Source organism: Stegostoma tigrinum, chromosome 12, assembly GCF_030684315.1.
Source record: "Stegostoma tigrinum isolate sSteTig4 chromosome 12, sSteTig4.hap1, whole genome shotgun sequence".
Taxonomy (NCBI): domain Eukaryota; kingdom Metazoa; phylum Chordata; class Chondrichthyes; order Orectolobiformes; family Stegostomatidae; genus Stegostoma; species Stegostoma tigrinum.
In genome coordinates, this window is record NC_081365.1 from 78,799,340 (window position 1) to 78,825,064 (window position 25,725).

The 25,725-nt window shown below is 46.7% G+C and overlaps 1 protein-coding gene across 9 annotated transcripts in view; it reads left to right on the plus strand.

The window, feature by feature from the left end:
- The window catches only part of LOC125456764 (MAP7 domain-containing protein 2-like), a 135,684-nt gene that overhangs the window by 87,361 nt on the left and 22,598 nt on the right, over window positions 1–25,725 (plus strand). For all 9 annotated transcript variants that reach the window (XM_059650480.1, XM_059650483.1, XM_059650481.1 and 6 more), the window contains 7 exons: window positions 1,421–1,542; window positions 3,426–3,550; window positions 11,089–11,366; window positions 13,476–13,614; window positions 16,300–16,480; window positions 23,488–23,592; window positions 23,692–23,745. In XM_059650480.1, the coding sequence (XP_059506463.1) occupies window positions 1,421–1,542; window positions 3,426–3,550; window positions 11,089–11,366; window positions 13,476–13,614; window positions 16,300–16,480; window positions 23,488–23,592; window positions 23,692–23,745 (1,004 nt within the window). The remainder of the gene's footprint in view (window positions 1–1,420; window positions 1,543–3,425; window positions 3,551–11,088; window positions 11,367–13,475; window positions 13,615–16,299; window positions 16,481–23,487; window positions 23,593–23,691; window positions 23,746–25,725) is intronic.

Sequence of the window (25,725 nt, forward strand, 5' to 3'; positions counted from 1 at the left end):
GATGGCTGTGTGCTCCTATTCAGAGATCCCAGAGACCAAGCAGCAAATAACAGTGGCTAGAGTGGGAGAGCGCAATTGGTTAGATGAGCCAAAGCATCATCTCCTGACTTCTTCAGTGAGAAAACACCAGGCCCAGTTAAAGGTCTCACAATCTTGACTTGAACCGGGGTTGTGTGTTGAGAACCGTTTGCAGTTGAACTTTTGAGAGTTCCACGCCAACAGTCAGATGTGGAAGGTCATTCTCTGGTGAAGTGACTCTGCAGAATAGCTGTGTAACATCACACACAGGATTTAGTGCACATAAAACAGGCCATATATTACCGTCCTCTGCCTTCGACCTCACGTTCTCACCCTGTTACTGTAACCTCATGTTCCTCTCCCCTCCCCTCGCACCCCCCTTTAAATGCTTCCATGTAATTCACCTTTGGGAGGTGCTGGTGGGGAAATGCAGGAATTGACATGAAATTCTTACAAATGGCTGCCTGCCAACGACTGACTTCCTTATGCTCATTCGCTTGTAACTACTCCACAGGGTATTTTGCTGCACTTTCTCATCGCTCATTAGCTAAACGGGATTTTTATTTCCCAAATTCCTGCTTGGATTTCTCAGTAACAATCTTTTCTTCACCCTATGTAGCCCTGTTGTCCCTTGTGAGTGTGAAGTGGCGAGTTTAACCTTTTATTTCCTCTTAGACCAGACAAGACTCAAGGTTCTTTGTTCAAACATCTGTTCATGGAAGATGTACCCACCCAAAAGTGGTGTACAGCTCAAATCTTTATTGCGAAACTGATATGTTATACTGTTTTTACAAATAACAAGCTTTCAATCAACTGTTGCTACAGGTAATAGTCAAAAGGTTACACATTGTCTCATCTATATCTCTACCCAGCAGTGTACCCATAGTCTATGTTCTAGGCTAGTACACAATGGCTGTACTACCCAGACCTCATACAAATACACATGATGATATTATCCATTATAACAGTATTATCCTTCTAATGGTAAGTACATCTATCCAAACGTGCATTTTTTAATCATAGTCATACATGTAATTACAAGAAAACATATACTGCCTGCTTTTCCCCTTTTCAGTGTGGGAACTCCTTCCCTGTGCTAATTCTACCCTTCCATAATTTCGAAGACCTCTATCAGGTCACTCTTGAGTCTAGACTTCTGATATTGTGGAGACCAGAACTGTTCGCCGTTACTCTGAGGGTAATCCAGCCAAAATTACTTGACTTTGTAATAGCAGCATGTTACAGCTCGTGTCCTCCAATGCAAATAGTTGCGGTAGGCAGGTCACTTTAGGTTTCTTCACTAATGTGAATCTTCGTTTGTCTCCCCTTTTGGACTGTGCCCCTTTGTGCTGTTTTCTCTGAAAGTTTAACTTCTTAGTGTCCCATGTCTGCTCCTGTGTAGTGTTGACTAGTCCCCACAAGACCAATTCCAAGTCTGCACTCAGTCCTCCTGGAGACACACCGAATGGGACAGCGATCTCGCCAGGAGGGACAAAGTCGACAATGACAACAGAACTGCAACAGGTAGGGGAAAGAACCATGAATGGAGTTGATGTAGCTGCAGAACGTACATAACAAGAGGGCTCTGTATTTATTGGTGAAAAGCATGTTATTGTCGGCGTTTCATGTGCCAACTCAGAGCTCCATGGATTGTTTACAGACCTGCCTCCTCCACTTTCTCAGGCAGCACATTCCTTATTTCCACTGCCCTCTGGGTGAAAAAAAATTACCTCAGATCTCCTCTTAAACCCCTTGCTCCACACCTCAAGCCTGTGCCCACTGGTCTTAAACACGTCTGCCACAGGGGAAAGATTCTCACCTACTCTATCTATGCCTGTCGTAATTTTGTGTACATTAATCAGATTCCCACACAGCCTCCTCTGCTCTAGGGAAAATTGATCCAATCTATCCAGTCTTTCCTCATAACTGAGACTTCCCATCCCAAGCAATATCCTGGTGAACCTCCTCTGACCTTCTCCAGTGCAACCACATCCTTTTTAAAGTGTGGTGACCAGAACTGCACACTGTATTCCTATGACATAACTAATGTTTTCTGAATTTGTAACAAGCTTCTTTACTCCTGTATGCTTCACTCTAGTTAACGAAGGAAAGCATCCCATATGCCCTCTTCACCACTCTGCCTACCTGTGCTGACATCCCCAGTAATCCATGGATTTGCACACCAAAGTCCCTTTGTTCCTCAGTACTCCCTGGGGATCTACCATTTATTGTGTACTTCCTAACCCATATGAGACCTCCCAAAATGCATCACCTCACACTTACCAGAATTAAATTCCATCTGCCATTCTTCTGCCCAATTGGACAGCACATTGATATCAGACTGTAGCCTGTGACCATCCAGCTCGTGAGCAACAACATCGATGTTCGCTTCATCTGCAAACTTAATAACTATACCTTCTACATTCATGTTCAAGTTGTTAATGTACATAACAAACAGCAAGCGTCCCAGCACTGATCCCTCTGGTACTCGACTGGTCACAGGCTTCCAATCGCAAAATCAATCCTCTACCTTCTGCCTCCTATTTGTAAACCAGATTTGGGATCCAGTTTGCCAACTTGCCATGGATCCCATGGGATCCCACCTTTTGGTGCAGCCTTCCATGTGGGACCTTGCCAGAGTCTATGTGGATAGTATCAACTGCACTACCCTCATCAACGTATTTAGTCACCTTTTCAAAACACTCAGTTAAATTAGTCAGACAAGACCTCCCTGTAACAAACCCGTGCTGACTGTCCCTGATCAATTTCTCCCTATTGGAGTGTGGATTGATCCTGTCTCTCAGAATTTTTTTCCAATAATTTCCCTGCCGCTGACATCGGCCTGCCTGGGGTCTGTAATTACCTGGTCTGTCCCTGTTGTCCTTCCTGAACAAAGGAACCCCATTAGCTATCCTCCTGTCATCTGGCACTTCACCCATGGCCAGCAAAGTGTAAAATATATCCACCAGGGCCTCAGCAGCCTGGGAGCCATTTCATCAGGCCCTGGGGATTTATGCACTGTATGCCTATTAAAGTGTCAAATTCCACCTCTTGATTAATCCGAATGCGTTCTAGAACCTCAATATCCCAATTGAAATCCCTGGCCACAATGTCTTTCTCCTTGAAATCCAGGGTTCCCTGAACTTGCCACCCTTCTCACTGTACAACTTCTGAAAGAACATGTGAATTAAGAGCAGGGGTAGGACACTTGGCCCCTTGAGCCTGCTATCCTGCTCAATAAGGTCATAGTGGCTCAGTACTTAGCACTGCTGCCTCCCAGTGCTAGGGACCCAGGTTCAGCCACTGCCCATAAGTGTATGCCACTGTTTTATTTTTCTTTCGGCTTTATTCATGTTTCAGTTTTTCTAGATTCTTTGTGAATTTAAATCAAAAACTGTTCCTTTTAGACAGAGAAAACAAAAAAGGCAAAAAGGCAACCATCCCCTGGGCCTGTGTCAAGTGTGACGTCGACTCTCAGAAGATCTCAGTCTCCCGCAAACATGTCCAAGAGGTCATCATCACCTGCTGTGAAGTGAGTGATCATGTTAACTGTCCAAAGGTCAACAGGTGACTTAGTTCAGAGCTAGCTGCCCGGTGGGAGGCAAAGGTTTGTGGGCTTGGATACCGGCAAGAGGAGCATGAGTAACCATTTGGCCCAGCAAGCCAGTTCTAACACTCACCTTCAGCATCAGCTCCCCTTTCCTATCCACTCACCAAGAGACCAAAAATCTACCTTTCCCAGTATTAAATACCCAGCTCCTCTGAGATTGAGAATTCCAACGTGTCACAGCCGTTTCAGTGGAAAAAATGTCTCCTCATCTCAGCCCTAAATGATCATCATCTTATCCTGGATTTCCCCAACCAAAGGACAGCAGTCTCTCATTACCCAGCGTACAGAGTCTTATAGACCATCTCATTCTGCTAAACTCCAGGGAATATCAGCTCAATTTACTCATCATTGGCAACTGTCTCCTCTCCCATTTTTGTAACCACTTGCTATGCTGCCAAATTAACATTACAGTCTGGCTTGTGACCAATAGCTTTTACTTTTTTATTGTCAACAAAGTGTGAGATCCAAAAGACTCAGTAAGACAACAAAGCCATCAGTTTGACTTTGTACAAACAATAAACTGTTCTAAATAACATTATCACAATACAATCTAGAAATATACATACAACTCTATTTATTTTTGGGTTGTGGGAGTTGCTGGCTGGGACAGCATTTCTTGCCCATCTCTAGTTGCCCCCTTGAGAAGGTGGTGGTGAGCTGCCTTCTTGAACCGCTGCAGTCCACCAGCTGTAGGTTGACCCACAATGTTCTTAGCACTGCTGCCTCACAGCGCCAGGGACCTGGATTCGATTCCATCTTCGGGCGACTGTCTGTGTGCAGTTTGCACGTTCTCCCCGTGTCTGTGTGGGTTTCCTCTGGGCGCTCCGGTTTCCTCCCACAGCCCCAAGATGTTCAGGTTAGGCGAATTAGCCATGCTAAATTGTCCATAGAGTCCAGGGTGGAAAATGCAGGGTTAGGATAGGGGGTTGATTTGAACGGGATGGCCTTCTGAGGGCTGGTGTTGACTCGACGGGCCGAATAGCCTGCTTCCAGATTTGTAGGGAATCTACGAACATCCAGAATCAATTTGGGCTAAATATGGGGAGCAGGCAGTAATCAAATGGCACTATTCAATCAGCAAATATAGTCAGGCCACATCATGTGTGTTACTCCATAATTGCCCCCTTGATATTCCTTCCCAAGAACCTCCATGTTGTGGACTGCCTCAAGGACCTTTCTGGTAAACCATCCTGACTTCCTGGGTCTATACCCACCCTGGACTCTGAAATATACTCGAGTCCTAATTTATAGGCATAAACCCAGCATTTCACTGACAGCTAACTTTGCCAGACTAAAACTGGGATTTCCCCTGAGCTCCACTCTTGGCCAGTTACATCAAATAATGTTACCTGTGAGCTTCTCAGACTGCACTTTAGTAACTGCTCTAATTAGTTAATGCCACCAGCTTTTTCCTTGACTCTCATGGCTTCTCCCAACATAAAACCTTGAGGACATGACCAAGAAGATAGATGAGGATAGACTGGTAAATGTTGTCTACATGGACTTTAGCAAAGCCTTTGACAAGATTCTGCATGGTAGACTGGTTGGGAAAGTTGGATCACATGGGACCCAGGGAGACTTAGCCAATTGGAAACAAAATTGGCTTGACGGTAAGAAGCAGAGGGTAGTGATAGAGGGTTTTTCGGTCTGCAGTCCTGTAATCAGCACGGAGCTGGAATTATCAGTGCTGGGTCCATTGTTGTTTGTCACTTATATAAATGATTTGGATGCGAACTTAGGAAACGTGGTTATTAAGTTTGCGGATGACGCCAAAATTGATGATACGCTGGTCATATTATCTAAATTATGGTGGGATCCTGATCAACTGGGCCCAGTGGGCCAAGGAGTGGCAGATGGAGTTTAATTTTGATAAATGCAAGGTGTTCCATCTTGCTAAGACAGACAAGGGTAGGGCTTACACAGTTCATGGTAGGGCCCTAGGGAGTGTTTTCGAACAGAGACCTAGGTTTTAATAGTTCCTTAAAAGTAGTGTCATGGATAGACAGGATGGCAAAGAAGGATGGCATGCTTGCCTTCATTGGTCAGTGCATTGAATATAGGAGTTGGGACGTCATATTACGGCTGTACAGGACACTGATGAGGCTTCTTTTGTGATCAGAGATAATGGGAACTGCAGATAGCAGCTTGGCCTGCTGTGTTCATCCAGCTCCGCACTTTGTTATCTAGGCCTCTTTTGTGTACAGTTCTGGTTGCCCTGCTGTAGGAAGGATGTAATAAAATTGGAAAGGGTACAGCAAAGATTTACAAGAATGTTACCGGGACTAGAGGGTTTGAGTTATAAAGAGAGGCTGAATAGGCTGGGACATTTTTTCCCTGGACTGTAGGAGGTTGATAGGTGAACTTGTAGAGGTTTATAAAACCATGAGGGGGTATAGATAGAGTGAACAGCAAAAGGTCTTTTTCTGTAGGATAGGGGAGTCCAAAACTAGACCGCATAGGTTTAAGGTGAGAGGGGAAAGATTGAAAAGGGACCCTGAGGGGCAACTATTTTACACAGGAGGTGGTGGGTGTATGGAATGAGCTGTCAGAGGAGGTGGTGGTGGCTGGTACAATGACAACATTTAAAAGACAGGTACATGATGGGAAGGGTTTAGAGGGATTTGGGCCAAATGCAGGCAAATGGGACTCGTATAGTTTCAGAAACCTGGTAGGCATGGACATGTTGGACTGAAGGGTCTTCTTCCATGCTGTATGACTGTACCACATTCCATCTTACTCAGGTCATAGGGATTTCTTCTGAGTCCTAACTCCTATGCTGAGCTGCCTATTAATTCCTAAAGCCGCCTCCAGAATTCCAATAACACAGAGTCATTGAGTTTCCTATATAGGATCGATGTGGTTCAATTGCCTTTCCAGTGGAACAATATAGTTGTAAGTTGCATACAACAAGTTGGAGAGATGTCTGTTGCATCCCACTGAAAGTGCCCTCAGTACACTTTGTTTTCTTCTTTAGGGAGCAGGCAGGGATGGGATACCGTCCTTGGAAACAGAGTGTGGTGGCAATGGAAGTGTGGAGCTTCCGAAGTTGGATGGTTGGATGGCTCTCCTCCTTTCCCTGGGACTGTGTTACACAATATTTTGTTTAGAAGCAGTAAATCCCTTTAGGCTTCAGCTCTCACACCCCTACAGTCTGTGTCCTCCTCAGAGCACCCATGCCTGGATGTGTTAGCAATCCAAATCAACCAGACCTGCACCCGCTTTCCCGCTATTCCCATCCCCTTGTCACTCAGTCAGTATTCCCCATGGGGACATGTCAGGAGCTGCATGGAAATGGAGAAAAATATAATGAAATTTGAACACGCTGACATAGCCCCTTTATACACACCTGACAATAGAATAAAATATCAATCATAAAATCCATTCAAAGCATTTAAGTGGTCAATTGATAATAAAAACAGACTTATATTCTGAACCTACATTAGAGACAGTTAATGCTTCAATAGCTGATTTAAACTGTCACTCAAACTGGAAATTCAGAGCCCCTACCTGGAATTACAGTTTTTGAAACTCACCCAAGCATTCATAATCAATTCACTATAGCCCTTGGGGAAATATCAACATAGGCAGGTATCGCAAAGAGAGTGTGCTTGTGTTTCTGCACCAGATAGCCAGGCAATCAAAGCAGGGGATTTTGTTTTTATTTTCACAGTGAAGCTCCTTCTGAATTCTAGTTGCAGTTATAATGTAAGAAAAACATGAGGCGAATTGTACACAGCATCTCCCATGAACAGCAAAGTGGAAATGATCACATCACCTTTAGTTTGTGGTAACATAATAACTGAAGAAGACAAGAGGGGGGCCTTCTCTGAAGTAAAACAGTGGAGCAGTTACACACATCTTATGGTGGAACGTCTTATGTGAAAGTCTGTGCCCCTAACAGTGCAGCACTCCCTCAGTACTGCATTGGTATGTCCCATTACTGGATTGAGATTTGAACCCTCTTAATTCAGAGCTACAGTGCTACAAACCGAGCCACCATAACAATATAAATATATTACTGAATTAAAATAAAACATTCTCTTAAGCTTTTCACCTTGGACTGATCAGAACAATTCGCCAGAATGAAGTAGACTTGTCGAGTCATACAGCACTGAAACAGACCTTTCAGTCCAACTGGTCCATGCCGACCATAATGCCAAACTAAACTGGCCTCACCTGCCTGCGCTTGGATCATATCCCTCCAAACATTTCCTATTCATATACTTATCCAAATGTCTTTTAAATCTTGTAATTGTACCTGCATCCATCACTTCCTCTGGAAGTTCACTCCACACATGAACCACTCTCTGTGTGAAAAAGTTGCCCCTCGTGTTCTTTATAAAACTTTCTCCTGTCACCTTAAAAATATGTCCCTTACTTTTAAATTCCCCCACTCTAGGGAAACGACCCTTGCTATTCACCTCATCTATGCCCCTCATGATTTTATTAACCTCGATAACTTCGCCCCTCAACCTCCTACGCTGCAGTGGAAAAAAGCCCCACCCTCTCCTTATAACTCAAACTCTCCATTTCTGTCAACATCCTGGTCGATCTCTTCTGAACCCTCTCCATTTAATAATATCCTTCCAATAACAGGGCAACCAGAACTAAATACAGTATTCCGGAAGAGGCCTCGCCAATGTCCTGTACAACCTAAACATGATGTCCTAACTCCTGTATTCAAAGATCTGAACAACGAAGGCAAGCGTGCTAAACACCTTCTTAACCACACTGAGATAATGGGGACTGCAGATGCTGGAGATTCCAAGATAGTAAAATGTGAGGCTGGATGAACACAGCAGGCCAAGCAGCATCTCAGGAGCACAAAAGCTGACGTTTCGGGCCTAGACCCTTCATCAGAGAGGGGGATGGGGGGAGGGAACTGGAATAAATAGGGAGAGAGGGGGAGGCGGACCGAGGATGGAGAGTAAAGAAGATAGGTGGAGAGTGTGTAGGTGGGGAGGTAGGGAGGGGATAGGTCAGTCCAGGGAAGACGGACAGGTCAAGGAGGTGGGATGAGGTTAGTAGGTGGCGGGGGTTGCGGCTTGGGGTGGGAGGAAGGGATGGGTGAGAGGAAGAACCGGTTAGGGAGGCAGAGACAGGTTGGACTGGTTTTGGGATGCAGTGGGTGGGGGGGAAGAGCTGGGCTGGTTGTGTGGTGCAGTGGGGGGAGGGGACGAACTGGGCTGGTTGAGGGATGCAGTAGGGGAAGGGGAGATTTTGAAACTGGTGAAGTCCACATTGATACCATATGGCTGCAGGGTTCCCAGGCGGAATATGAGTTGCTGTTCCTGCAACCTTCGGGTGGCATCATTGTGGCACTGCAGGAGGCCCGTGACGGACATGTCATCTAGAGAATGGGAGGGGGAGTGGAAATGGTTTGCGACTGGGAGGTGCAGTTGTTTTTTGCGAACTGAGCGGAGGTGTTCTGCAAAGCGGTCCCCAAGCCTCCGCTTGGTTTCCCCAATGTAGAGGAAGCCGCACCGGGTACAGTGGATGCAGTATACCACATTGGCAGATGTGCAGGTGAACCTCTGCTTGATGTGGAATGTCATTTTGGGGCCTGGGATGGGGGTGAGGGAGGAGGTGTGGGGACAAGTGTAGCATTTCCTGCGGTTGCAGGGGAAGGTGCCGGGTGTGGTGGGGTTGGAGGGCAGTGTGGAGCGAACAAGGGAGTCACGGAGAGAGTGGTCTCTCCGGAAAGCAGACAGGGGAGGGGATGGAAAAATGTCTTGGGTGGTGGGGTCGGATTGTAAATGGCGGAAGTGTCGGAGGATAATGCGTCACTTCTTAACCACCCTGTCTACATGTGACAGAATTATGTACCTGAACCCCTAGGCTTTTCTATTCTACAACATTATTCAGGGCCCTACTATTAATTGTATAAGTCCTTCCCTTGTTCTTTTTCACCAAAGTGCAATACTTTGCATTTATCCAAATTAAACTCCATCTGCCACTCCTCAGCCATTGACCCAATTGATCAAGATCTCTTTGCCATCTTAGATAATCTTCTTCATTGTCCATCATGCCACTGATTTCAGTGTCATCCACAAACTTGCTAACCATGCCTTCTATATTCTCATCTAAATCATTTATATAAATATGACAAACGAAAGTGGACCCAGCGCCGATCCCTATGGAACACCGCTGGTCGCAGGCCTCCAGACCGAGACCGACAAAAAACCCTCCATCACCACTCTCTGTCTCCAACTGGCAAGCCAATTTTGTACCCACTGGCAAGCTGTCCCTGAATGCCATCTGATCTAACTTTACTAATCAGTCTACCATGTGGAACCTTGTCAAAGGCTTTACTGAAGTCCATGTAAACAACATCTACTGCTCTGACCTCATCAATCTTTTCTTTTGGTTACTTCCTCAAAAAGCTCAATCAAGTTTGTGAGACACAAATTCCCTCACACAAAACCATGCACTAATTGGTCTTTGCTTCTCCAAATGCATGTAAATCTTATCTTTCAGAATCACTTGCAACAACATGTCCACCACAAATGTCAGGTGTAAACGGAATACAAAATTTATGGTTATGAGAAGGCAGTGCTAATTGGTTGCTAAGTTGGTCCTGTTTGGTAGACCTTTTTGCTGTGGGTATTGCACCAGTTGATGACACCTGACAGTTAACTGCCAGTTTTTGACTAACGCGGTATATGAATTTCATTGATGGTCTGATATGGGTGGTATGTCATGAAGAGTGTCAGCAAATTCTTTGGCTGTTTGCAATGAGCAAGGTACTGACCAGGCCTAAGCAGCTCACATTTGAAAAACTCCCATCAAAAGTGTCCAATACCAGATATGATTCTGCAACTGGTCAGCATTTGCGATGTAACCCTGAGTGTGCAAAGATTTATGGTGCGGATAAATTTAGGATTGTCCATTGAGCTAACAGCCTGACATGCTCCTCTGTAGGAGAAGGTAGATACTTTAATGCACCAGATCCTATTCTTTCTAGACTGAAAGAATAAATGTTCCATCTGTCTCAATGTTACAAAATAATTTGCAGCCATTGTCTACTTCGTTTCGCAGGGCAATGCCTTGACTGATCAGAGTCAACCTGCCTAGTTTACAATATAAACAACCTTGGACAATTAACTGTCAGCCATCATAAACTGGTGCAATCTCAATGGCTGAACCAATCAGAGTCCACTTGCCAACCAGCCAATGCTATCCTTTCGTGCTGTGTAAATGTTATTTTTACTTTGGTATTCTCGTGAAATGTCCTGATGGGTGAAAGATGAAAAATTGGACAAAATATGTCTCTCTTGCAGCCGCACTTTTGCAGCCCAAACAACTATTAGTATAAATGTGAAAATCTTAAAAGAATGGGCTAAGTTTTTGTTAGTTTCTCGAGAAAGACTCAACACAGCAACAACACAAGTACAAAATGCATGAAGTATGTGTCAAGGTTCAACAAGTGTGTGGAATGTTCTTTGCTGACTGTCCTGCAGGGCCAACTCAAAGATTCGAACGCGCTCTCCCAGCTCCAGCAAAGAGTTTCCGCCATCTCCCACTTCCAGCAGCAAGTCTTCGCCCATGAAAAGACGACCATCTTCTCACAACATTGTGGAAAGTAAAAAAAAGACCAAAGATAAGGGAGAGCTGGTGCGGCAGAATTCAGAGGAGACTGCACGGAACAACGCTAAATCCCCAGAGCTGGCAGAAAGCGAGACTCCAGTAACTACACCAGTCAAGGAGCATGACAGGAAGAAAGCAACTCCGGGTGAAGGTGATTACAATAACAGCTTACATTCACCTAGTCCCTTTAGGGCCGTAAAACATCTCTGGATGCTTCGCCAGAGCGCCAGTTTGGCGTGTGGCACATAAGGAGATCCAGTAGCCTAGGGACTAGGGTCAAAGCTTCGGGACAAAGGGTCAACAGTGTGGGACTGAGATGAGGATAAATGGAACCGTCTACCCCACGGGGCAGTGGGGTCACTGTGGTGCTGAACGTATTCCAGGCTAAGACCAATTGCTTTATTTTTCCTGTTGGAGGGAATCGAGAGAAATAGAGCAGGCAGGAAAGTGCAGTTGAGAGCACAAGCTGAGTTTGAACTGAGCAAGCTTGTTGAGCCTAATGACCAATTTAGAGGTGCAGAAACTGAATTTGAATTCACTAAAAGTCTGGAATTAAAAAAGCTGATCAAACGGCGACCACTGCTGATTGTTGTAAAGACCCATCTGGTATACTAATGTGCTTTAGGGAGGGGAAATCCATCATGTTTACCTGGTCTGGCCTAGACACGATTCCAGACCCACAGCAATGTGACTCTTAACTGCCCGATGGGCAATAAATGCTGGGGTAGACAGCAATGCCAATGTCTCAAGGGGGAATCAAGAAAGGAAGCCGTTGGGCCCATTGGGTCCACACTGGCCTCTAGAGACCTGACAGCACAAAGCCCACATTATAGTTTTTGGCCTGTAGCACTGGAGGTTACAGCACAGCGAGTGAATATTCAAATATTGCTTAAGTTTTGTGAGAATTTCTCATTCGAATCACTCTTTCAGAAAGCGAGTTCCAGAGTCTCAGCATTCTCTGGGCCAAAGTAAACTCTACTCAACTCCACTCTTCGCCCACTATCTCTTATTTTATATCTGTGCCTCTTTGATAATTCCCTGTCTTCTCATGGTTCTGCTCCTGTTTCCTATGTTTCTATGAATCAAAACAGCAAAGAGTATAAGACATTTTTGTCTATGCCTGAGCCCCAGTCCCAAGTTTGAGAACATGCTGTCAGAAATATTACTCTCTTTCAGTTCAAGGACTTCAGATTGGCATAAAACCCCATTCTGGTTCCCTGTTAGGGAAGGAAATCTACTGTCCTTACCCAGTCCGACCGAGATGTAACTGCCCTCTGTCACAACCTTAACAAGCCTGAGGCTGGGCACTTGGGTGAAAAGGGCAGCTAGAAGAACAGCAAACGGAGAGAGAGCCGTGATATTTTATCTGTTCTACCACTGCAAGGCTGTTCTTTTTGTTTCTTTCCCTGACCCCCTTTTCCTTTATTTTACTCCTTATCCATTGGTGTCGGATTCCCGGCATCCCATGGCAACTTGGCGTCCTGCTCAGTTTGTAACTAATCTGTGATAAGAATACAAGCATGAGGAGCAGAAAAAGGCCATTCAGCCCATGAGGTTTGCTGCACCATTGGAAATGAGAACATAGCCAATTGAGTGCCTCAACGCCATTTTCCTGACCATTCCCATACCTCTTGAAGTTTTAAATGTGTAGAAATCTATCTTGAATGTCATAAATCTGGGAAAGAAAATTCCTATAGAATCTCTGTCCATGGAGGGAAGAAATTCCTTATTGCCACAGTAAGGGCGGCGTGGTGGCTCAGTGGTTAGCTCTACTACTTCACAGCAGTGGGGCCCCAGGTTTGATTCCAGCCTCGGGCGACTGTCTGTGCGGAGTTTGCACGTTCTCCCCGTGTCCGCGTGGGTTTCCTCCAGGTGCTCCGATTTCCTCCCACAGTCCAAAGATGTGCAGGTTAGGGTGGATTGGCCGAGCTGTGGGTTTGTCATGGGAAATGCAAGGGTTACAGGGATGGTGTGGGTCTGGTGAGATGCTCTTCAGTGGGTTAGGGTGGACTCAATGGGCTGAATGGCTTGCCCCCACACTGTGGGGTTTCTGTAATTCTAAATCTGAGCCTATTCTGTTTGTTCCAGTTACCTGTGCTGGAGTACAGGCAAGGCGATAGAACATGCAGTTTTGTTATTGCTGCCATGTTGAACGCGATACCATTCTTGTTGCGCGGTTTCACCAGCACCATAGGCCGTTGTGTTGAGTAGCAGCACGCCTCCAACTGACCGACCGGCCTTTCGGGCTTCCCCCTTTCAGACACGTCCTCTACAAAGACCACCGCGGGAACGACGAACCCGGAGGAAGCGGCAAAGCTGCTGGCAGAAAGGCGGAGGTATGTCCGGCTGCAGAAGGAGCTGGAGGAGAAGGAGCGGCTGGAGCAAGAGGAAGCAGAAAGGTAATGGGCTGGCCTATCAAACGTTCATAACCGGGCTGCACTGGCTGAAGCACGCGGAACAGTGCCACAGTGGTTAGCACTGCAGCCTCACAGCGCCGCGGACCCGGGTTCGATTCCAGCCCTGGGCGGCTGTCTGTGTGGAGTTTGCACATTCTCCCCGTGTCTGCTTGGGTTTCCTCCGGGTGCTCCGGTTTCCTCCCACAGTCCAGAGATGTGCAGGTTAGGGTGGCTTGGCCGTGGCAAATTGCCCACTTTTGAATGTGCAACTAGGTGGATTAGGCATGCAAGTTGCAGGGTTAGGATAGGGAGGTGGATCTGGGTGGAATGCTTTTCAGAAGATTAATTGTGGATTTGATGGCCCAAAGTTGCCTGCTTCCACACCGTAGGGATTCTTTGAATGCTGGAGCTGCTAAGCAGTTCTGGCAGCATCTATGGAGGGAGAGATGAAAGCAAATTAATTAGGGTGTGAAAGGGAGAGAATGGGTCCTTCCGACTTAGAGCAAAGTAAAGGAGACACAAACAATGCTGTTGTGGGATGGGGAGAGGGGAGAGAGGGAAAGAAAAATGGAAACACAATGCAGTCTGTTCGTGAAGTTATTGAATTCAGTATTGACGCTTCGAGGCTGTGAAGAGTCTAAGTGGAAAATGAGATGTCTAAAGAAGTGGCTGAATCAGATGATGAGTAACACCAGGCTGGAAACGTTGACTCTGCTTTCTCTGCCCACAGATACTGCCAGATGTGCTGAGTTTCTTCAGCATTCCCTGTGCTTGTTTCAGATCTCCAGTATCTGCAGTATTTTGCCTTTATTTGAGTGATGAAAGTTATATGTTCCCCGAGTACATTCCATTACTATACAACAACATTTGATTGTTCACCTCTGGTGTTATAAAATGTTACCAAACCAGATAATAATGAAACCTCTGCCCAAAGAATGCAGTTATTAGGAATCCCTTAAAGGAGGGTAGGAGATGTTTAAGGTGGTAATTCTGTACTCCTCAGGCAGCTGAAGGCACAGATTCTAGTGTGATTATAATCAGAGCTGCCCAAGTGGCCAGATGCAGAAGAGCACAGAGGTTTGGGAGGGTGGTAGGTCACAGGGGTAGGGAGCAGGGAGTGGCCACATTGCGATTTGAACACAAAGACAGGAAATTTTCAAATGGACCAGGAACCAGCGTAGGCAGCAAGCTTGGATGGAGCCTTTCTGAGTTAGTCAGGGGCCAGAGGACGAGTGTTTCAGGGTCCGGAGATAGCAGAGTGTGGACAAACACTTGACTGTAATTGCCCCACCCTAAAGTGCAGAAAGACGGGGCTGGATGGAGGCAGGGTACTGGGGTCCTCTCTGCATTCTGAGGCTCTTCCCCAAAACCAAGGTGAAGTAGGTATGATGGAGTCACTTCATTCGGGTTTGATGGGATTGGGGCGGACAGGGTCTGCCCTGGGGTACGGTAAACCTCCAGTTGGAAGAATTGCTAAGATAATAAAATGTGAGGCTGGATGAACACAGCAGGCCCAGCAGCATCTCAGGAGCACAAAAGCTGACGTTTCAGGCCTAGACCTCCTCTGATGATGCTGCTGGGCCTGCTGTGTTCATCTAGCCTCACATTTTATTATCTTGGATTCTCCAGCATCTGCAGTTCCCATTATCATGGAAGAATTGCTAAGTTGGGACTTCAAATGTGACCCAATATAGCAACGCTGAGAACTGTTTGAAATGTTTTGGACTTCTCCTGGTGATGGGCTGTGGGTATCACTGATAAGGCCCAGCATTTATCACCCATCCCAAACTACCTTTGAATTGAGTGCCTTGCCTGGCCATTTCAGAGGGCAGTTAAGAGGCAGCCACATTGCTGTGGGTCTGGAGTCACATGTAGGCCAGACCAGGGAAGAATGGCAGATTTCCTTCCCTGAAGGACATTAGTGAGGCAGATGGTTTTTCCAACACCTGATGATAGTTTCATAATCACTGTTTTTTGAGTCTTACAGCCTGGAAATAGACCCTTCGGCCCAACTCATCCATGCCAACCAGGTATCCTAAGCTGAACTCGTCCCATTTGCCTGTGTTTGGCCCATATCTTCCTATCCATGTGCCTATCCAGATGCCTTATAAATGTTGTAATTGTCCTCACCTCTACCACTTCCTCTGGCAGCTCGTTCCATACACCCACCAATCCTTAGCATAGAAAAAGTTATCCCTCAGGTCCCTTTTAATTGTGATTTTTTTTTGGTAATAGTGATCATAATAACAATCAGCCATCGTCATAAATGTTTATTTAATTCATTAAGGATAGAAATCAGCTTTCCTTACACATAACTGCAGACCCATAGCAATGTGTGTGAGTCTTTGCTACCTTCGGTAATGGCTGAGTAAAACACTTTGGTCATGGGCAGTTAGGGTTGGTTTATAAATTTCCTGTCCCACCAGTGATGCCCACATGCCATGAAAGAAAGAAAGAATTGATGACATCCCGTGAGGACTAACAATGTACCCAGACAGACAAACCAGTAACCGTTGGAGATAAACATATGGATCCTCCATTTTGAGGTCTACTTGAAGAGTCAGACTAGTGTGCCCCATTCGGCAAGTTTAGTGGTTGTTCCTTTTGAGTTTGTAGGTGATTGAGTGAGTTCCATCATTCTGGGAAAAGGCAGATGTTGTTTCTGAGTTAATCTGGCTGTCGCTGCAGGAAACATCAAGAAGAGCTGCAGAGAAGGGAAGCTGAAGAGAAAGCTCGCCGTGAGGAAGAGGCACGAAAACTCGAGGAAGAGCGAAGACAGCAGGAGCTGGAGCGCCAGAGGAAGGCAGAAGAGGAGAGAATCCTCCGGGAACAACAGGAGAGAGAACTTCTGGCCAGACTGGAGCAGCAGGTTAGGGGTTATGTGTGTGTTTGCTCTGTCCTCAGCACTGCTATCCTCAGCCTGTAGCCCATCCAAAGGATGCAGTGATTCTGTCACAGGGTTCTGGGAGCAGGCGAACACTGTAACATCACAGCTTATCACACACTGCTGTAATGATCCAAGAACTACACACCACAGGAACAGGTCTTTGGGCCCACCAAACCTGTGCCAACCCGTGACACCTTTCTAAACTGAAAACCTTGTGCTTCTGCGGAGTCTGTATCCATCTATTCCCCGTCAATTCATGTAGAAACATTGTTATGGTATCTGCCTCCACCACCTTCTCTGGCAGCACATTCCCTGCGTGTAAAATCTCCTTGCAAGTTTCCTTCTTTTGCCATAAACCTGTGTCCTCTAATAATTGGCATTTCTACCCTGGGGTAAAAAAATGACTCTGACCATCCATTCTATCCTGCCTCACGTTATTTTGTAAACTTCTATCAGATCTCCCCTCATTCTCCGGCGTTCAAGTGAAAACAAACCAAGTTTGTCCAAACTCTCCTCATAGCTAATAACCTCCAAACCAGGCAACCTCCTGGCAAACCATTTCTGTACCCTCTCCAAAGCTTACACATCCTACTGGTGATTTAGTGACCAGAACTGCCCACGATATTCCACATGTGTCCTAACTGAAGTTCTATGCAGCTTCGACATGACTTGGCAATTTTTATTCTCTATGTCCCAACTGATGAATCAAGCATGCCATATGTTTTCTTGACCACCTTAACTGCTTTTTGTTACGTATAGGGAATTGTGGACCTGTACACCTGCATCTCTCTGTATGTTAATGCTACTAAGGACCCTGCCAATTACTATACACTTCCCTCCTGCATTAAACCTTCCAAAATGCACCGCCTTGCATTTGGCTGGATTAAACTCCATCTGCCATTTCTCTGCTCATGTCTCCAGGTTATCTATATCCTGTTTGTATCCTTTGGCAATCCACCTCACAATCTGCAGCTCCCCCACTCTTTCTGTCATCCACAAACTTACAAATCAGACCACCCGCATTCTCTATCCAAATCATTTACAACAGGGGTCCCAGGTCCTGGGAACACTGCAGAGAACAGAACACTATTCTGTCAGTGGAATGTCTTCTGGGGTTTGTATTCCAGTGTTATGTTACTGGGATAATAATCCAGACAGCTAATGTCGGAAAACTGTCACAGTGATTGTAAGGGTTTGATATCAATAAAAATTGTTGCGTTGTTCTAAAATCATAGCTCGGTCTTGAATGTGTCTTCCAGGAAGGGATTATTACCCAGTATTGCCTGGATACTAACGCAGTATAGGCATTTAGCTTGGTGTCTATCGGAATTTTGCAAAGAGTATAAATAGCTCAGTATTTAGAAATATGATCAAGCAGAGTCACGAGGGTAAATGATGCCTGACAAATTGATTAGAATTCTTTGAGGAGGTGACAATGAGGATAGAGAAAGGAGAAGCGGTGGATGTAATATATTTGGGAGTTCAGAAGCGGGTTTGATTAGGTACTGTGCTTTTGACTGCTGAATAAGTGTTGGAGTAGCATTTAAACATGGAAACAGGATTGCCTAACTAATAGAAGACCGAGATTTGGAATGAGGGGCATATTTTCATAATAAGACAACAAAATGTGAGGCTGGATGAACACAGCAGGCCAAGCAGCATCTCAGGAGCACAAAAGCTGACGTTTCGGGCCTAGACCCTTCATCAGAGAGGGGGATGGGGTGAGGGTTCTGGAATAAATAAGGAGAGAGGGGGAGGCGGACCAAAGATGGAGAGAAAAGAAGGTAGGTGGAGAGAGTATAGGTGGGGAGGTAGGAGGGGATAGGTCAGTCCAGGGAAGACAGACAGGTCCAGGAGGTGGGATGAGGTTAGTAGGTAGATGGGGGTGCGGCTTGGGGTGGGAGGAAGGGATGGTTGAGAGGAAGAACAGGTTAGGGAGGCAGAGACAGGTTGGACTGGTTTTGGGATGCAGTGGGTGGAGGGGAAGAGCTGGGCTGGTTGTGTGGTGCAGTGGGGGGAGGGGACGAACTGGGCTGGTTTAGGGATGCAGCTGGGGAAGGGGAGATTTTGAAACTGGTGAAGTCCACATTGATACCATTAGGCTGCAGGGTTCCCAGGCGGAATATGAGTTGCTGTTCCTGCAACCTTCGGGTGGCATCATTGTGGCAGTGCAGGAGGCCCATGATGGACATGTCATCTAAAGAATGGGAGGGGGTGTGGAAATGGTTTGCGACTGGGAGGTGCAGTAGTTTGTTGCGAACTGAGCGGAGGTGTTCTGCAAAGCGGTCTCCAAGCCTCCGCTTGGTTTCCCCAATGTAGAGGAAGCCACACCGGGTACAGTGGATGCAGTATATCATGTTGGCAGTTGTGCAGGTGAATCTCTGCTTAATGTGGAATGTCATCTTGGGGCCTGGGATGGGGGTGAGGGAGGAGGTGTGGGGGCAAGTGTAGCATTTCCTGCGGTTGCAGGGGAAGGTGCCGGGTGTGGTGGGGTTGGAGGGCAGTGTGGAGCGAACAAGGGAGTCACGGAGAGAGTGGCCTCTCCAGAAAGCAGACAGGTGTGGGGATGGAAAAATGTCTTGGGTGGTGGGGTCGGATTATAGATGGCGGAAGTGTCGGAGGATGATGCGTTGTATCCGGAGGTTGGTGGGGTGGTGTGTGAGAACGAGGGGGATCCTCTTTGGGCGGTTGTGGCGGGGGCGGGGTGTGAGGGACATGTTGCGGGAAATACGGGAGACGCGGTCAAGGGCGTTCTCGATCACTGTGGGGGGAAAGTTGTGGTCCTTAAAGAACTTGGACATCTGGGATGTGCGGGAGTGGAATGTCTTATCGTGGGAGCAGATGCGGCGGAGGCGGAGGAATTGGGAATAGGGGATGGAATTTTTGCAGGAGGGTGGGTGGGAGGAGGTGTACTCTAGGTAGCTGTGGGAGTTGGTGGGCTTGAAATGGACATCAGTTACAAGCTGGTTGCCTGAGATGGAGACTGAGAGGTCCAGGAAGGTGAGGGATGTGCTGGAGATGGCCCAGGTGAACTGAAGGTTGGGGTGGAAGGTGTTGGTGAAGTGGATGAACTGTTCGAGCTCCTCTGGGGAGCAAGAGGCGGCGCCGATACAGTCATCAATGTACCGGAGGAAGAGGTGGGGTTTGGGGCCTGTGTAGGTGCGGAAGAGGGACTGTTCCACGTAACCTACAAAGAGGCAGGCATAGCTGGGGCCCATGCGGGTGCCCATGGCCACCCCCTTAGTCTGTAGGAAGTGGGAGGAGTCAAAAGATAAGTTGTTGACGGTGAGGACGAGTTCGGTTAGGCGGATGAGGGTGTCGGTGGAGGGGGACTGGTCGGGCCTGCGGGACAGGAAGAAGCGGAGGGCCTTGAGGCCATCTGCATGCGGAATGCAGGTGTATAGGGACTGGACGTCCATGGTGAAGATGAGGTGTTGGGGGCCAGGGAATTGGAAGTCCTGGAGGAGGTGGAGGGCGTGGGTGGTGTCACGGACGTAGGTAGGGAGTTCCTGGACCAAAGGGGAGAAGATGGAGTCCAGATAGGCGGAGATGAGTTCGGTGGGGCAGGAGCAGGCTGAGACGATTGGTCGACCAGGGCAGGCAGGTTTGTGGATTTTGGGAAGGAGATAGAAACGGGCCGTGCGGGGTTGGGGAACAATGAGGTTGGAGGCTGTGGGTGGGAGGTCCCCTGAGGTGATGAGGTCGTGAATGGTGTTGGAGATGATGGTTTGGTGCTCGGGTGTGGGGTCATGATCGAGGAGGCGGTAGGAGGTGGTGTCGGAGAGTTGGCGTCTGGCCTCGGCGATGTAGAGGTCAGTGCGCCATACTACCACTGCCCCACCCTTGTCTGCGGGTTTGATGGTGAGGTTGGGGTTGGAGCAGAGGGAGCGGAGGGCTGCCCGTTCTGCGGGGGAGAGGTTGGAGTGGGTGAGAGGGGTGGAGAGGTTGAGGCGGTTAATGTCTCGACGGCAGTTGGAGATGAAGAGGTCGAGGGAGGGTAGGAGGCCTGGGGGTGGTGTCCAGGAGGAGGACTTTTGTTGGAAGCGGGTGAAGGGGTCAGTGGAGGGAGGGTTAGGCTCCCGGTTGAAGAAGTAGGCGTGGAGGCGAAGGCGGCGGAAAAACTGCTGTATGTCCAACCGTGACTGGTATTTTCATAATTTTTTTTCATAATGGCGAGCTGTAACTGTGGAGTACCCCGGTACTGTTATTAACAGGCGATATTAATTACTTGGATGAGGAAAGTGAATGCACTCGCCTAGTTGAGCGGCACAGTGGTTAGCACTGAATCCTCACAGCGCCAGGGACCCGGGTTCGATTCCAGCCTCGGGCGACTGTCTGTGTGGAGTTTGCACATTCTCCCCGTGTCTGCGTGGGTTTCCTCCGGGTGCTCCGGTTTCCTCCCAGTCCAAAGATGTGCAGGCTAGGTGGATTGGCCATGCTAAATTGCCTGTAGTGTTCAGGGGTGTGTGGGTTGTAGGGTGATGGGGATGGATCTGGGTGGGATGCTTCAAAAAGGGGTGGTGTGGACTTGTTGGGCCGAAGGGCCTGTTTCCACACTGTAGGGAATCTAATCTAATCTAATTTGCAGAGTGACACAACAGTAGGTGGGAAGGCAAGTGGTGAGAATGACATGAGGATGCTGTAGAGGGATATAGATTGGTTCAGCAAGGAGCCAAAAAATTGAGATGGAATGTAATGTGGGGAAATGTGGGGTGAAATATAGAGGAGCTGAATGCTATTTAAATAGAGAAGGACTGCAGAAAGCTGCAGTAAAACATGGTTTGGGAGTTCTCTTCGGTGAATCACAAAAAGCTGACATATAGGTTCAGTGGGTATAGGGAAGGGCAATGAAATATTGGCCCTTGTTTCAAAGGAAATGGAGTGTAAAAGCAAGGTTTTGCTAAAATTACACAACGCACTAGTCAAACCACAGCTGGAGTCCTTGGGACAATTTTGAACTCTTTACCCAAAGAAAGATATACTGGCATTGGAGGCAGCCCAGAGAAGGTTCACTAGATTGATCCTGTGTTAGGAGGGACTGACCAATAGGAGTCACAGAGTCCTACAGCACAGAGACAGGCCCTTTGGTCCAAACTGGTCCATGCCAACCAAAATATCCATCCACGCTAACCCCATTTCCCTGTACTTGGCCCATATCCTTCAAAACCTTCCCTCTCCATGTATTCGTCCAAATGCCTTTTAAATGTTGTTAATGTATCCACCTCAACTACGTCTGCTGGCAGCTCATTCCACACCCAGTGTAAAAAGTTGTCCCTCAGGTCCCCATGCATTCTTTCCCCTCTTACCTTAAACTGATGCCGTCCAGTCTTCAGTTCCCTAACCCTGGGACAAAGACTGAGTGTATTCATCCTATCCATGCCTCTCACGTTTTTTTTACACTTCTGTAGGATCCCCCTTCAGTCTCCTACGTTCTAAAGAAAAATGTCTCGGCTTGTCCATCCTCTCCCTATACCTCAGTCTCTGGAGTCCTGGCAGCATCATTGTAAATTTCTTCTGCAGTCCCCCATTGGTACCCATCTATTTGGCCCACCTCATTCATGAGAACCAGGCCTAGCAGTGCCTCCTTTCTTATTGCACTAGACACATACTGCTGCAGAAAACTTGCCAGAATCTCTTGTCCCTCTCTATCCTTTACACATCCTGGTCTATACTTGGATAACTAAAGCCCCTCGTTAAAATGGCACATTGTGCAAAATATTGCATTTTTCACGTGGTTAAAAAAAACAACGGTAATGGAGACTGCCAATCTCTATGATATTCCCGTGGCAACACCCTGACCAACCTGAGTCTACCAGCCAGCTCTGAGAACTGAGATTGACACTTAACTGACCTTGCATCATCGTCAGGCCAACAGAGACCCAACCATTCAGCACTGTCTTCTCAGTCTGTATAAATTGGTGTGCCCTTTCTTCAAGTCTGTTTCTTGCCTCCTTGTCCATAAGACAAAACAAAAACTCCAACTTCTTTTTGAAATAGACGTGTTTTCTGATTTCAGTTCTAAATGACTCCAATTTTAAAATGGTGCCATCTTCTTCTGGATTCTGCTTCCCAGAATGAATATCTCTATTAACCTGCAAAACCCAATAATTACTCTAAAACAATAAGTCACCCTTAAACTCAACAGAATATAAGCTTAGGCAACCTGACGTTAAGTCCCATAATTTAATTATATAAATCCAGTCATAAACTCTCTGGATCAGCCAGTTTTCCTTCTCTAACCATATGTATACATAACATTAGTAGGCCTCTCCATTAACCCATAGAAATGCACAGAAAGGGGCCGCTTGGCCCATCCTTTCCATGTTGAGCCAAAGCCACCAAACTCAAACACCCTCGACTCACCTGCTCCGCCGTACCCCACCACACTGTACTACCCGCATATACCTACATAGTTCCATTGGTCTCTGTGTGTTGAACATGCTCCGTGACTGAACTTACCTCAGCCCCCTGGCCTAGAGAATTCCGTAGGTCCATTGGCTCCCCCACTCCGGATGAGGGATTGCCTCCCGATCTCATCCCAAAATAGTTGACCACCAACCCCTGCCCCTTGATCTGAAGCTGTATCTCTCTGGCACCCCCTTTCAGAGAGAGCACTTCCTTCATCATTGACACACACTGTGACACGTTTCAGATCTGGGAGAAGCTGGTTGGTTGGCTGCAGTTTTGTTTACGGCATTGTTGTAAGAGAGTGAGAATCTAGCCCGAGTTCCCTTCAGGAACGTCTCAAACTTAAGTGCTACATCATTTTCATGGTTCCACTAGGTATTCGGCAGTCATCAGAGTTGAACAGCAGCTCCCTACATGTTGAAGGTAATCAGATTCAGAAGAAATTGTGATTAGAAGTTGACCGTGGCCACTTAAAGAACAAAATCTCTTTCCAAAACTGGCTTGACCAAGGCGAGACAAAGTTTACTTTGTGGCCATGTTTGTAATTTATGCCTGTACCCTGTGCTTCTGTCTCTCATTAGCGAGAAGAAGCTGAAACCAAGGCTCGAGAGGCAGCAGAGAGACAGCGATTAGAACGGGAGCAGATCATCCATCAGATCGAGTTGGAGCGAATGGAGCGAAAGAAGGTTAGCTCACAGAGTTAGGCTGGTGCACGGGGGGTGGTGGGCTTTAGTTCATCAAAGACATGAGCAATTCCCCTTAACTGGGCAATTTTCTTTTTGTAGAGAATAGAAGAGATCATGAAAAGAACGAGGCGACGTGATACTGGAGACTCCAAGGTAACCATAGCAGCTGTAAACTCCTCCCCCCTGCCCACACACGGTTTCCCTCTTAACTGAGTATTTTGCCATACTGTAAGGGATGAGTTGCGTGGAATCTGCTGATGAGTACGTCCCACTGCTCTGTGTGTCCCCCGTTTCTGTAGGTGTTTTGATTCAGTCTCCAAAATATCCAATTTAGGGTGATAAAGTATGAGAGTTTTTACAGCACGGAAAAAGTCTCAATGAGCCCACGACAGTCATCAAACATCCATCTGTCCTAATCCCATTTTCTAGCACTTGGCCTGTAACCTTGTATGCTGTGGTGTTTCAAATGTTCATCTAAATACTTCGAAAATGCCTTGAGGGTTCCTGCCATCACATCTTTTCTGGCAGTGAGTTCCAGAATCCTAACACCCTCTGGGTGAAAAAAATGTTTCCTCAAATCTCTTGTAAACCTCCTGCTCCTTACCTTAAACTTGTGCTGCTGGTTATTGACTGCTGTACTAAGGGGAAAGCTTTCTCCCCATCTACCCTGCCTATGCAGCTTAGAAATTTGTACAGCTCAATCAGATTCCCCTCAGCCTTCTGTGCTCTAAGAAAAACAATTACATCTATCTAATCTGTCTTCATAACTAAGCCATTGCATCCCAGGCAACACCCTCTGCACCCTGTCTGGTGCAGTCACATCCTTCCTATTGTGCAGTGACCACAGAACTAGCACAGTACTCCAGCTGTGACCTAACCAATGTTAGATACAGCTCCATTGTAGCCTCCTTGCTCTTGTATTCAATGCCTTGACTATAAAAGAAAGTATTACATATAACTCCTTAACCACATTATCTACCTGTCCTGCTACCTTCAAGGATCTGTGGACCTGCACACCCAGATCCCTCTAATTCTCTGTAGTTCCTATGGTCCTACCATTTCATATGTACTCCTTTACCTTGTTAACCATCCTAACATGCATCACCTCACACCTTTCAGGATTAAATTCCATTTGCCACTTCTGCCATCTGACCAATCCATCTTTATCGTCCTGTACTCTCAGGCTATCTCCCCATTATTTAGCACAACATTACTTTTCATGTCATCTGTGAACTCATCGATCAAGCCTCCTAGCTTCATGCCGAGATCATTAATGCACACTGCAATCAATAAGGGACACATGGCATTGTACCCTGCGGTATTAACAAAAGGGAAAGTCACCAGCATCTCAGAGGGCTGCTTCCAATTTGGAGAAAGATGACCGTTAGTAAGTTTAACCTGAGGGACGCCGTGCCTCAGGTGAGGGGAGGGGTGGAGAAAGAGAGTCCTTTAATGGTTAACCTTAGCCACAGTGGGAATTGAACCCGTGCTGTTGGTGTCACTGTATGTTACAGACCAGCCATCTGAGCTATTCAGGCCCCAGCCTTGCCAAATGGCTTTTTTATCTGTATCCAGAATAAAAGATTCTGTCCATGACTCATCCTGAAAAACAAGTGGCAAAACTGGATAACATCTTGACTGTATTAGCTGGAATTGGAAATATATCCCCTTTCAATCCCAAATTAGACACACACGCACAACAAAGATTCTGCAGAGATGATATTTCTAAAGGGAAGTAGAAAAGCCTTGCATGCCGATGGCCTAGAAAACAAAAAATGGAACTTGTTAAATCCTTGTTGACGAAATGGAACTGCTGACGGCTCTAAACCAATGGAATATTTCCTAAGCAAGCTTCAGTTTGGTTAGAATTCCAGCTGGTTCCGGGGCTTTAAAGAATGGTTGTGCTTCAGCTTTCCAGGGTTCACAAGATAACCAAAATACTGAGAGGTGGAAGCTTAACCAGACTCTCAAGTACTTCGACCAAGAGAAGGATAGAGATACTCACAGCCTTTGAAGATTTGCTTCCTTATAACCTCCATAGGTTTGTGAAAACAGAAAGCAATCCAGAAGGGTTGCTAGGCAACCATCAGCTTAGTGTCTCCCAACGCCAGTTTTTCCATCAATTAAGGACAG